This window comes from Cuculus canorus, chromosome 5 (genome assembly GCF_017976375.1).
Source record: "Cuculus canorus isolate bCucCan1 chromosome 5, bCucCan1.pri, whole genome shotgun sequence".
NCBI classification, from domain to species: domain Eukaryota; kingdom Metazoa; phylum Chordata; class Aves; order Cuculiformes; family Cuculidae; genus Cuculus; species Cuculus canorus.
The window spans coordinates 18,229,500-18,243,642 of record NC_071405.1 but is presented as its reverse complement, the minus strand read 5'-3'; the positions used below and the strand labels follow the sequence as shown (position 1 = coordinate 18,243,642).

The 14,143-nt window shown below is 41.8% G+C and overlaps 1 protein-coding gene across 29 annotated transcripts in view; it reads right to left on the bottom strand.

Annotated features, from left to right (window-relative positions):
- Positions 1-14,143, bottom strand: part of NRXN3 (neurexin 3) — a 998,348-nt gene that overhangs the window by 905,639 nt on the left and 78,566 nt on the right. For all 29 annotated transcript variants that reach the window (XR_008449915.1, XR_008449916.1, XM_054066539.1 and 26 more), the window contains 1 exon segment: positions 8,184-8,201. Coding sequence is in view for 27 of the 29 variants with exons in the window: in XM_054066539.1 (XP_053922514.1) it covers positions 8,184-8,201 (18 nt within the window). In the remaining 2 variants the exon portion in view is untranslated.

Below are 14,143 nucleotides of genomic sequence, written 5' to 3'. Positions count from 1 at the left end.
AGTATTGCATATACCTCTTGATCTTCCAGTCCCAACTGGACAATGGAAGTAGGGAGATTAAAGAAAAACAATGGTCCCCTTTCAAATGCTACTTTTTCCCTTTTAAAACAGAAAAAAAAAGGAGGGTGGATTGGAGATATAACAAAAAAAAAAAAACAAACCCACAACAGCATTAGCCCTTAAATTGTCCATCAACACAGATCCTTATTTTAATGAAGAGAACTGAAACAGAATTTCACATTCATTATTGGAAAGTCGTATAATATAAATAATGAAATAATGTATCAGCTTTTCTCATCTGAAAATTTTCCTCCCTTGCAATTTAAAGTAGGAGTGAAAATGAGTGTATTTATCTCCAACAAAATGTCATTAACAACCAAAACCTTCAACCATTGAGATCTAAAATCTGTGACATTTGCAGCATATGTAACAAAAGCCCCAAATTAGTCACAGTAAAATCAACACAGAAAACGTGAACTGACATCATTGTCTCACCTTGTAACATCAGTTACAAGATCTGACAAGACACTAAAACATTTTTCAAATCATAAAAGTCAAAGTTATCTCAAGGTGACATGGTGTACCAGCCACTATTGGACTATAAAAGTAATAGGGCATCCAACAAACCAATGCAAGAGGTGTGAGAAATGTTCAGACCTGCAAACTAGACCAGATTTTGCCAGAACAGCAGGGACACCTATCACCATGCTATTTGAGTATCAACCATAAAGGCCAGCAAAGCTTTCAACAGGCTCAGGACACCAAATGAATTCATAAGGCCTCAAAGCATGTTATTCATATATAAAATCACTGTTTGTGCCAAGAGCCATCCATTCCAGGGAAATTCTGTAAGAAAATTTGGTTTTGTTTAAATCTAGGCAAAACATGCTTTCCTTTTAATCTAAGAAACCCTGATTAGAGGCTCAAGGCTCAATACCCAGCCAGTGTAGAACTGGGAAAAGGTTGACACAAATTGGCATGAGCAACAATGGTCAAGGAGTTGTGTGCTTTTTCTAAACCAGTCTAGCCATAACAATCTACTGCCTGGGCACTACTGCTGCCCAACAAAAACAGTGGACAGCAAGTGTTCCAGAGAAGGTTTATGAAAATCTCAGAATAAATGTCTTCTCTGCCTGCAAAGAAATTTTATATCAAAGTCAGAAATCTGGTGACTTACTATTCCTGAACTTCAAACACGAGAAAGGACAAGCATATGGCTTTGAAAGGCGGTTCTCGATAGGTTTCTTAGATAATGATAAATATCTGCTTGTGCTCAGTCTTTGGAGCCCTAGCTTCTTCAGATCTTCATTAGTAATGTGAAGAGAATGTGGCCTGCTTCTATACTTCTTCAGAACACTGGTTTGTTATTAAAATAATATGTCCATTGCTGAGGGCAGAGACACATCTAAACTCTGCTCTCTGGCCATGATTTACCACAACTGTTTTGTCCTTTTTAGGTGTGTAAGGGTTTTTCATATTTCTTTAACCTACTACCAAATAAGTATTATTTTCTTAAAGGTTAATATTAATCTCTCCTGATCTCAAAGTAACACATTTTAAAGAACTGTATTGTTAAAAACATACTGTGAACAATCTGCTTTCTATATCAAAATAGTAAAATTAAATTGCTCTAACTGTAGTAAGTATCAAGGGCCAACACTGAATAGTCATGAAGCCAGAAGGACATTTTTTAAAGTAGCTTCAGAGTAAATGATATGAAAGAACAATGTAGTTAAACAGTAGTCCTCATATTTAAGGATGTACCGGTGCAATTTTCAGGGTGGAGGAAAAAATGAAGGCAAACCTTTGAACCTCAGCACACTGCTTCCCCCTGCACTGCATTTGGGTAATTAGCACTAAAATGGAAAAATAAAGCTGTAAACACAAGAAGGTAGCAAGAGCACAAAACACAGCTGAGAGTGACAACTGATTGCAGCAACAAAGGAAGATGGACTCCTTCATCTAGTTAATTATAGCTTGCCCTGTATTACTGGCCCCATGCTCTGGGGGTGTGCACATGTGCGTGGGTGTGCACGCATCGCTGAATTGCTCTGTTAAGGCAGACAGCCACAGTATTTCCCTTTTAATAATGCTGCCAGATGATAAGCCCAAAAGCTCTTAATGAATGGGAAGAGAGACTGCCAGGCAGCAGCAGCCCAGCTCTCCTCAGGGGCAGGCTTGCCCACAGAGGATCATTTTCTGGGTATCAGCCTCCATGACCCATTCAAACAATAAGAGGGCCAGCTGCAGTATGTGACTGAGGTAGGGCATCGTGTTCTCTAGTCTAGGATATGCTTGCAAATCTTTTATGGCAGAACTGAAGAAAGAAATCGCGCAAACCAAAGATTCTTCCAAAAATAAAATTGTATCTACTATAGAGATGTGCAGTCTGATGAGCGATTAAGTCTATTGTTTACAACTCTGTCTCTAATTTCCTAAAACTAGTACTTCCTTAAGAAATAGGCTTTTTTCCTCCTCTGAACCTCCTACCTCAGCTTCATCTGCAGTTGCCCTTTCTAATTAGGGAGGAGAGCTGACAAGTCCCTTGTCTCCCACACAGTCCTTCTTAAAATAGGCATCCTGAGGTTTTCTAAAACCCAAAGACCAAGAAAGACTCCCTAAGGGTCCCCATGTACCAAAATGAGGGCATTCCAGCAGGGCCAAAGGATGAGATTCAGAGGAAGATGCAAAACCGTTGTCTTAAAAGATGTGAAGAATGGATGATGAGAAAAAAGCATTCTGAGACCTAAATCAGACCTTTTACCTGCTAGACAGGTCAGCTTAGCCAAGAGGATGACCTAATTTCTTGGTGGCTGGCATACATGATGCCTATTGTTTCTAACTGGCAAAACAGTATCACAGGCTGAGGAGCAGTCATTTTTGTTTGAATCAACCACGATATGCACAACAGCCAAGAGGCTCCTTTCAGGCCCCAACAGTGCGGCCAGTCAGGAGTGCAGTTTTGTTATTGTAGCCCTAGGCCCACTTCCAATCCAATTACACACAACAGCTGTGCTAGCTCCTCTTTTCCATCCCCTTTGCTTCCTTTGCTATGTAATTCCAGGATAGGTTTTGTCATTATTTGGGGCAGTGAGTCAGGGTGAGTGGCAGCTACTCTGAATGGTCAAAGGAATAAGAGATGAGGCAGAATCCAAAGAGAAAGTCGTTTACTCCAAAATCTATGATCAGAAATAGCGATCAAACCATACTATCCCCTTTTGCCCATGGCAGAAACAGGATTCTGACATTGCATGTGACATATTCCTAGAAGTAATCACACAGGAAGGGCTACAAACATGGTGGTGTTTGAAAGGATGAAATAAGTATGCAAGTGTTCACAAAGATGGCCACATGCACAAGAGGATGTGTAGCATCCTCTAGCAGGTAGCAAGGTAGCAAGACCTGAGGGTGAATGCATTTTATGGCTGATCTATAAGAAGTTGTGTGTCAAATCAGAGTACCTGATCATCTAGATGCACAAGTTTGGAAAAGAAGAACTGCTAGACATGGAATAGAATTCCTCATCTTGGGAAAGATCCACCTGACAATTTATAAGATAAAAGTAAAATCCCTAATAATCAGATGAACAGGGAATTTTTTTTTTTTCCCGTTTGTTAGAACATGAGGAGTAGGAGTGACTGACTTAAATTCTCAAGCAACAGATGCAAAAACAAGTCAAAGATAGTATTTCTCACATTTAAATGATTAAACAATGGGACTTGTTATCATAGGATACTGTGGAGTTAAACATATAAGTAGATTAAGAAAAATAAAGACTTGACACATCCAGAGAAAATATGTCCATCAATGATTGTACAACACCATGATCTGGATGCAGTATCAAGTCAGAGAGTTCTTAAAACAATAACTACCAGAAACCACAAAGGTATATGAGGACAAGACCAACGCTAATGTAGTTTCTTAAACATCTCCAAAGCATCTACTTTGATAAAAAGAGGCTTCTGGGCTACGTCAATTCTTACTCTGACCTCAGTGAACAATATTGCTATTTGGTTGCACATAGCTGTGCACCAAGCTGAAAAACACTCAAGATTTCAGTGTGAGAGAACCCGATTTAGGAACAGTGCTTGTGCAAAGAGCATGCAAGAATCAAAACCACAGTGACAGCTATGAAGAAGTATGTAAGCCTATACAAAATTATTTCAAACATCCATGTAAGTGGCACTGAAGATACAGCATTCTTACTCTGACCTAGTACCTTCTGCAAACAGGAAATTTCAAATGGGCTGAAAGACAATGCAAACATTTTCATGCCCAAAAAGCAGAGTTCAGCTTCGAGGAAGCAGAAGCCAGCATACAGGTACTGCTTAAATGACCCTATGACATGTGACATGATGTTAAAGAGACAGACTAAAACAGTAGCCCTGAGATGAAAAAGGGAGATAAGCATTAAAAGATGGAGTCTGAAAGATTAAAGATCTGGATCAAAAAGTGTGCTAGTATGCTTGTGCCTTCAAGGGTCTCTGTATCTTTATGAAGGAGTTATTCAGGCAAACAAGGACTAATTTTTCCTCAGGGCTCCAACTAACTAGGTCATTTCTACTGGGCTGTGTCCATTCAGTTACAGGAAGACTCTAGTCAGCAATAAAATCACGACAGCAAAATGCCCAGAAACTTTATCCTCTAGCCTGCTCTCATGAACATCTGAAAATCTCCCCCACAAAGGCATGCATAGGAAAAGAACTGTTTAAACTTCTACACCCCCTAAGCATCAATATCAGTCACTATAATATCAAGGACCCGTAATTAGTTCTCTCTCCCATATGTTCTTCCACTAAAAAAAGCCAAATGAGACAGGACCCTATCACTTGCTCCTTGATCTGCTGTTTTTTTCCAAATAATTTGTCTTTCAGCACCTAGATCACTCGCAAAGAGTAGAAGGTGAGAGGAAGGGGCAGATACTGTGCAGACATGACAGAGGCATCCATTCTGGTCTGTGCTGCATACCGTTCCTCAGCCAACGCACTTAACCTCTGTAACAAGGTCCTTAACCTCCATAGTGTACAGCCCAAGATCTCTAAGCATGTTGTGAAGGTGGATGAGGCTGTAGCTATAACCCTGAAAAGAAAACTGAAGTACTTAAAAGAGAACTTTCTTCTCCTTTACACAACACAACAGAGTGACCCAACTGAGTAAAGACACCAACAATCCCGACTCCAGTGCCCTGTTCTAAAAATTTTACTTTGCTGCTTACATTGTAGTGTTGTTATTTTGTGACCAGGGGCAGCAATACCTGCAGGGCAGCAATATCTGCAAGGCAGCTGGGCTAACATCTGACAAACTCCTTTGATTTGTGAAATAAGCCAGATGGGATCTTCAGTAGGGTCTTGAAAGCAGTGTAGCGCACCAGCCCCTGTTGCTGGAGTATCCCTTTTTCACAAGCAGAGACCCCACAGCTTGGGAAGGGTCATACTAAACATTTCTGTTTACTTTGAACAGGATCAACTCCTCTGCAACATGCGCGAATTGCACCCATCAAAGCCCTGTGGTTCCCACTTCTGCCAGTCCCAGCCTAATCACAGCTGTCTTCGCTTACTGGGGAAATAGCTCTAATGGGTTTATTCAACAATAAAAATATGCAGTTAATCAAGGGGCAAGGGGCTCTTTACAGCACTTCTACTGCACTGTGGGCATCCTGGTTTCAGCTGAGATAGAGTTAATTTTCTTTCTGGTAGCTGGTATAGTGCTGTGTTTAGGATTTAGTATGAGAATAATGTAGATAACACCAATGTTCTAGTTGTTGCTAAGCAGTGCTTATACTACTCAATGACTTTTCAGCTTCTTACGCCCTGCCAGCAAAAACCTGAGAGGGGGCACAGCCAGGACATCCATGCCATACCGTATGATGTCACGCTCAGTATATAAATGTTGGGAGAGTTGGCCAGGGGATGCCACAGCTTGGGAATTAGCTGGGCAGTGGGAGGTGAGCAATCATGCTATGCATCGCTTATCTTACACATTATTTTATCATCATCTTTTTCTGTCCTATTTAACTGCCTTTATCTCAACCCATGAGGTTTACCTATTTTTACTTATCTCTCCCCAATCTCACTGGGGGAGGAGAGTGCAAATAGTTGTCTAGTTGTATTAGCAGCCTGCCAGGCTAAACCCCAACAGCGGGTAAATAGTTATCATGAGCTCATAAAATCACTAGTTTGTCTTGCAGACAGTGGATGGTTACAGTAACCATTTTGACAGGGGCCTGGACTCTGTCCTCACAATACAGATAGCTGGATGGCCAGACAGGAAGAGAGCCTCCGTGCAGCCACACCACTGCAAACGCAGCTGAGCAGAGGGATTAGACTGCCTAGGCTCAAACAGTTAAGGAGCCCAACAATGATGTGCAGGTAATCATCAGACTGAAAATATACAGAGCACATGGAAAAAAGCACTTGTGTGTGACTAGAAATCCATGTGAGAAAGCACAGAGCAGTCCTGAGAATAAGAACATATGTGTATGAGCAATGGGGAGAATTAAAAAATGAACATCCAAGCATATAAATTATGAGAATATGAGGGCAGTGTGGCAGAAAAGCCCATTCAGAGGGCAGAAGGATGGACTCCTCCAGGGTGCCCACAGTATCAACAGCAGGGTCCTGTCCTCATTGTGCCATCTCTGCTTGGGCACCTACTAGTGATGCCGTCATTCACTGCAAACTGTGTGGGCCTTGAAGATGGCCCTCATGTTGTTTGAAGTAACACTCGTTCATGACTTTATACCATGAGTCCTACTGGTAGAGCATAGCAAGACCATGTCTTCCCAGTCTAACCACCCTCCCTGCCACAGACACCAGGAGCTTCAGGATGTGGTGGAAACACTTGTGACCCCAAGCCCTTGGTGCATGTCCTGCCAGATCCTGCCATGATGAGAGGAGACGGGAGTACATGGACACCTCAGATTGGTGCAGAGAAGGTACATCTTCAGCCCCATGGGTCACTGAAAAGATTCAGTGTTACAGTTGACAGAGTCATTCTTCCCAAGGCATGCTAAGCAACATTTACCATTTGGCCACTTCCACTGTTGCCAGATGAGATGCACACAGAATGCAAAGGACCACAGCAGAATGAAAAGGAGGCTGACAAGAGAAGCCAAAAGGCTAAACACACGGGCAAATTACCCAAGTAGCTGCACTTCTCTAAAGTGTTTCACAAAATCTGATTATCCAAGCATAGGAAAGAGGCAAATTGAATGGAGAACATATTCCATGTCCAGGTTGGATTTAGCAAAAGTTATGCAGAGAACTGAGAAGGAAAAGAGTCTTGATGCTCCCATCATCCCACTCCAGCCAGGGCACTGCCAGCCGCTTCCCTGGGCTCTCATTTCCATTTCACATAATGATAAACCAGGTTGAGCTGTCTGAGCATGAGGTAAAAGCTAGTTTCTTAAGCTTCAGTTGACAACAGTATGTGGAATACAGAGTAAGGTGGCCTGCTTTGATTAACTCTTGTACCTGAAGTCTGGGGACACAGATCCTCTCGGCAATGAGAGAGCAATCAGGAGAGGCAGGTTTGGAGTTCTCTGTGGTAAAGTACTTCTGTGTTGAAGAACTCCTCAAATAAACAAGCACATAAACCACACATTCTTTATTCCTTTTAAATTAATCATTTGTGCCCTGACAGGAATTAAAGTTTTGTCCCCTAAATAAGATCACACATTCACATTCAGCCACAAGGATACCCTCTGGCTTTTAAAACCTAAAATGAAACAACACAAAAAAAACCCCTTTGTTAGTGGAAATAAAACTCAACAGGGTATCAATGGGACTAGCCAACGGAGTAGACTGCAGCAGGAGAAGGAAAATGACTGAACTAGATTTGTATGCCAGACTACACACAGATGCATCAGAAATAAACTGTATATAATACAATGTTCAATGTCAGGTAATGAACAATACAGGCAACATTTTTTAATGTGATTTTCATCCAGAAAACATCCCTTTTACTGACCAACACAATGTAATCTCTGAAGAGGGAAGTTTGTGAGCTTTGCTACTGTGAGGTCCTGCTTTTAGTAAAGACTTTGCAATCCAGACCCTATGACGCCCACTATGAAGATCTTTTCTGTGCACTCTTAGGAAGCGGGATGAGATTTCTGCCCCTGGTAACTGCCCACCACCACTCCTTAAAGAGCAGTCTTTCAGCTCAGCAAAAGCAACACTTACCTGGAATATGATTGACATCTGTTGAGGTGTTTTCATGGCAAGCAGAAGGGAGAAAAGGAAAAGAGAGAGAAAGAAGAGAGAAAAGCCATTAGAGATGCACACAGCAACTCAGCATCCTTGCATGGAAATCAATTTCATGCAAAACCAGAAGTAATTAGGTTTGTTTGAAGGCCACCCATCTGCAGCCAATCACCCAGCCATGCAAGGGAGGAGGCATTGGCTCCGTCTCCACTGTGCATGTACAAGTGAATCCACCATCACATCTGTCCGGAGAGAGAGTTCCTGGAATCAGATAGAACCAAGCTACGTCAGTTCCTGTAAGAATATTGGTTAAAATATTCTACTGGTTTTCACACACAAAAGCAAGACAAAGAAACAAAAAACAACCTGCCTGCAGTAGGTTTCTATTGCACATAAATTCAAGCAAGTTTTCAGAAAAAAAAAAGAAAAGAACCTGCTCCCCTTTAATGAGGGGCAATGTGAATTTATGACCAGGTGCAAGACACTCAACATAGTCCCAAAGTCTAGAAGAGAGTCCATTCCTTTTCATTCCCCCTGTCCATCATTCCCAAAACAACATCCTTCATTGCAGACAGCAGTGGGGGTGGGGGAAGAGTGCCAGAGGCTTGCACGTCCCACATGTTGTCTTTTCACAAGATGCTGAAATCAGACCAAATGTCATTCAATATTATTTCTCTTTGTGTCATAAGATAGCTTTTCAGAATCATCCACATAAATCCCAGAATAAATTAGTCCTTTAATAAAGAGAGGAGCAAGACTATGTATGTGACCGTATCAATCGCAGAAACGGTATATCATTGAATGTAGTATCTGTTTCGGGCAGAGCCCACCAACCCCAGAGAATGTACTTTAAAAAATATAACCCTCTGCTTTTTTAGTATCCCAAGATTAGTCTTGCTCTGAATAGCTAAGCTTATCACAACACCATGAGGGAAGAACCCCTTAAATCTCACAGGATTAGACTACATTAATATCTTCCTCCCAAGACAGCTGTCCAAAGAAAAAAATGAACTTGCTTGAGGGCACAGTGAGGCCGCATCTATAGGTAGCATTCTTCCCTGGAAGCCTGTACTTTGCCCAGGAGTTGTGTTGCTGTAGGTATCATCTTTTAAGTAAGACTTCAAAGCATACATTAATAATTTGGACTACTACACATCCCAGACCACTTCTGCCACAAGTCTAGGAGCATGACATGATGGGTGCTTTGGCTACACACCAAGGTCTAGGAATGTATTCTCCTTCCCCAAACACCCCCTCCAATTTCCATCAGTATTCCCTCTTTCTGTCCAAACCAGCTGTGTTGCTGTGAAACTGGTGCCACTTGTCTTCCTGAGACACTTGCAATTCAGTGATGAGTAATTCCCATGCATGTTGCTTTTCATTTATCACTTTCTGTTGCTTTTTTTTCATCACTTTGTAATGGCTCCAGATTCATTCGAGGAAAAGTCCCTGTGGTACATCACACATATATCAAGCTATCCTTTTCTAAGGAGGTAATAACCCAAATAAAACAATGCACAAAGAGGGGAGGAACTGTTGCATTGAATCATTTAATTTCTGTAGCTTCTACTAAACATATATGTCAGATCTCATGAGTGTTATTTGTTGCTTTTCCTTTTTTAACATATAATTATATTTAAGAACTGGTGTGTTGGTATGCAAGCCTGGAAGGACACTTAACACTGAAAGTTTGCCTGAAAGTAATTATTTTTAGGTAGGAAAAGAAAATAAGTGTCAGGCAGCAATGTATGCATTGAACAAGGAAGGCAAAAAGGAGGTGAGAGCAGGGATGGAAGTAAAGACCAGAGCCTTAAACAGTGCTGCAGAATGGAAGCACGATGCCAAAGAATTTACAAGTCCACAGCCAGGACCTGAGTTGAAGCATTGCTTGGGAAAATCAGTGGCAGTCAAAGAAGGTGATCACACATTTAAAGAGAGGAAGAAGGGAGCATTATAATGTACTACAACTTTTTCTGGTGATCCAGATGCTGCCTGAAAGCCTATTCTAAGTAGGTAAAAAGCTCTAGATCCATGATGTCCTCTCAGCCTTCCTGCACACTTGACAAAGGAGAAGGCATGGCAGCAGCCTGGGCTACCTCAGGGGCCCGGGAGCAGCAAGCAGCCTCACCAGGGTGTGTCTGTGCTACAGGAGGAAATCTGTGGGCTGATTAAGGAGTAAAAAGGATCAGCAGATAGAAGAGGCAAAGGAAAGAGCTAAGCAAGGGTAACCAAGGGATAAACACATTAAGCAAATAAAAGAGGAGGCACTGGGCAGTAACTGATATACTGCTTGACATAATACTTATTTAACTGTGTGTGAATTGAACAGGTCATGAAGATGTTAAAAAGGGGAACAATGAAGTATTAAGAACTACACAAGCATCTCTAAAATGTTTCTCAATGGAAAGTAACAGGGAACAGACAGCAAGGGGATTTCCATTTACCATTTTTTCATTCCAATGTCGTTACGAGTAGGTGTCCCCAATCCTAACTGGCTTTACTCTTAGCTATCTTTTCGCTATATCTTTTTCAGAAGCTTTCCACCCAACATAATTTCTGTATACACTAGCTGCATCAGAAAAGTCACTGTCGGCATCTCTCTGACATTTTTGCAGTATTTACCTATGTGGAAGTCCTGGTCACTACTGTTACTTCCCATACTAAACACAAAGGGAGTCTCTTGTATTGCAGACACCCCCCCCCTGTGGTACCTGCCGGCAAATGCTGATCTTCAAACAGTGAAAGTACTTGTTTTCTTTTATTTTAAAACAAGCGTGAGAAAGCACTGCTTTCTTTGTGAAGACAAAAACCCTATATAGCCAGTCAGTCCTCACTGAAGACCCTACAATAAATACCACTGCGGCATACAATTGGAATTACCATGCAAGTCCACACAGGAAACTCCACAATACCTCTGCAGTGTGGCAGGCCACTCCACTGGGGTGCATAATTAAAACTGTGGTTGCATATGTTGACGGAAGTGAGTCTTAATAAGAAACCTCTGATGCAGCAGCTTACAGCTGGTGGGTCCGCAATTAGAAGAAATCTAATGCCTCAAGAAAGGTAGAAGATGGAGATGGCAAATAGGCAGAGTGACCAAGATGGGGGAGCTGAGTCAACTGTCCTTCAGACCCTGTCATCTGAGACATTTTCTCAAATTCTCTTCACGTTTTTCTGGTTTGTTTTTAAAAGGACTGATTAAAATATGTCCTCACTTTCTTCCTCTTCCATCAGCACTAACTTCCCCTCCCATAGGGATCTCCTACCTGTCATAGGGACTCAGGAGGTACAGTGTCCCCAATTAAACTGGGAGCACCTCTAAGAACCCATGGCTAACAAAAAGCCCAGTTACCATTGCCGTACAGGTGGAGGTTTCTCTACTTCCTCCAGCTCAGAAGACTTCACAGAAAGGTCTGTGTCTTAACCAACGAAAAGGCAGAGTTTGCTGTATCCTTTACACAATGGTCCATTTACTGTGTCTTTGTAAAGGGCTGAGCCGCAAGCCGGTGTTGTTTGCTTTTGTTCTTTGATGCTAATAGCTGGGTTGAAAGAGGGATCAGCAGGGCTGCTGCCTTTGTTTGGTGCAGCCCCAACCATCTGGGTGGGGTGGAAGGGGAAGGAGAAGGATGACAAGGAGTGGGAGGAACAAAGCAAACATTATTACAGCTCAGATCATTGCCATGCCTGTAGAGGAAACATCTGAGGTATTTTTAATTCTAACATTTTTAACAAAAAGGTTAGCAATAAGGGAAGATGTCATGAAGAGTGCACTTCTGTCTTCACTTGGAAGACAAGGACAGCACAGACTTTCTATGCACACCAGCCCCACCAGTACATGTTACCATGACCTGAAGAGTCCTGCTTTCTTTCCTGTCTCCATTGTCCATTCAACCTTGTCCCTCTCCCTTTGATGGGCTGTGGACACCTGTCTTCTGCCAGCTAAACTAAGAGCCACTGACAGAATTCACACATCATAAACCAAGTGTCAGGTGGAAGCATCCTGGGCTAAGTGGAAATAAACACCTAGAAGAGAATAGCACTGTCTACACTCTACGAGTCCCTCGACCTCTCTGGCAAAACCCTCCAGGGCTCTCTCGTTACTCTCTCTCTGAACACCCGCATGTGGAAAGGACTGGGGAGAGGAGGAGAACAAAAGTGTAACATTTAGATGCATATTTGTTTCATAGGGCACCCACTCCCAAATAAGAGGAGATCCTGCCTTCAGACAGGAAAATGACCTTATTCTGAAGCTCATTCAGCTACCAACATCTAAAGAAGCTTTTCTAAAGCAGATTTGGTTGTCATGATGATGCAAACAACAGAAAATGGACATAAGCACAATTTCACCAGCAGAAGTATGACTAGTTGGGAACTCTCAGTCACTGACTTTGATATACTGATATATACAAAAACAGTTCAGAGATCATATATTGATACATTTACGTCAGCCTGTGGAATGATTTAAAAGATATGTGATGAGCCAGTCTGGATTCCTGTGATTTGGTAGTAAGAGATGCTGGTGACTGAGAACTGGGTAATTTGCTCTTAACCGAACTTTGATGCAACATTCTAACAATGGAATCAAGAGCTGAATTTTGGCTGAGCTGGAAACCCCTTAAATTTGAAATGAGCAAAATCTTCATTAATTTGATACTTCATCAAACAAAGTGTTAATCCTAGATGCCAATTTGGCAACTGCTCTCATTCCACCCTAACCTGGTCTGTTAAGGTAAATGTAAACATTTGGCTCCTGTACTGTTGGGGGCCAGTATTGTTGATGCAAAGCTGTACAGTCTCCCCATTTTTCTCGAGGATATAGTGGTTCAAAGCCACATGGGAGGGTTACAGCGACATAAACAGAAACAGTATTTACATTGTATAAACAGTTTCTAACAACAATTTGCTTGGGTAAAAACAGGCTCTGTAAAGCGATGAATTCCAAGCATCAGCACAACATCCCTGCAGGGCTGATGCTCACACGTGAGACAGGCACCTTGAAGATTGTTGTATGTGTGGCTAACTAGGTTAAGTTACTTTGACAGCGTCATATTTACTTAACAACTTTTGTCTTACTCTGATAGTAGGCTCCTCCCCTGGTATCTCTCCACTGATTCTAGTGGAATTGCCACAGAAGTAAATTTGACCAATTCTATTTAATTTGCTAAATATTTAGGATACTGAAACAAATCCAAGTCTGCTTGAGCCTATGATGTCTGTCAGTGAGCTGCATAATGGCACCACGAAGAATTTCACTGTTCTAGCAGGTGTAGGCCTTATTGTCTCTCTCTAGAAGACTAGGACCCTGTAATTTGTGTTAATGGAGTGTTGAACACTTCTGATTTTATTCAGTGGAGATAAGTGGTGACACATACACAAATAAGTTCATTACAATCAATTACATTTCTTCTGTGTCCTTTGTCCTAGGGGATCTCTTAGGCTTCAGTCTCTCGGGAATATTGCTCACTTGATGTGTTGCATAGAATTGCAGACATTTGTGGTACTGTGCCTTTGCACAGCTAATACTTGGGATCCTAAAGCACTTATTAGCTGTGAATATAGGAATCATTCATCCAGCACTGAAATGCAGCCAGCTCTGAAGTGAAAGAGACAGATGTTTAACAGCTTATAGGAACACCATACATCAGTTTACTGTGTCAGAGTTAGAACAAGAACTATTTTAAAAGGCAGAATGAAACTTGACTGATTCTACTAAAAGCATCACATGATTTTAAAGTACTTCTGATTTAAATGAGGGGAAGGGAGTTGATTTCAAATCTGAATGATTAACAGTGATGTGGTGACTCCAAAAGTCTCCTCCATACTGTGTGCATTAATGTTAGGGGCAGCCTGCCCTCTCCACAGGGGAGAGCTGGGAGACACTTGCAAGCAACTGGGTTTGTGACAATTGCTTGGTCAGTTAGAAAAGCACTTTCATGTCA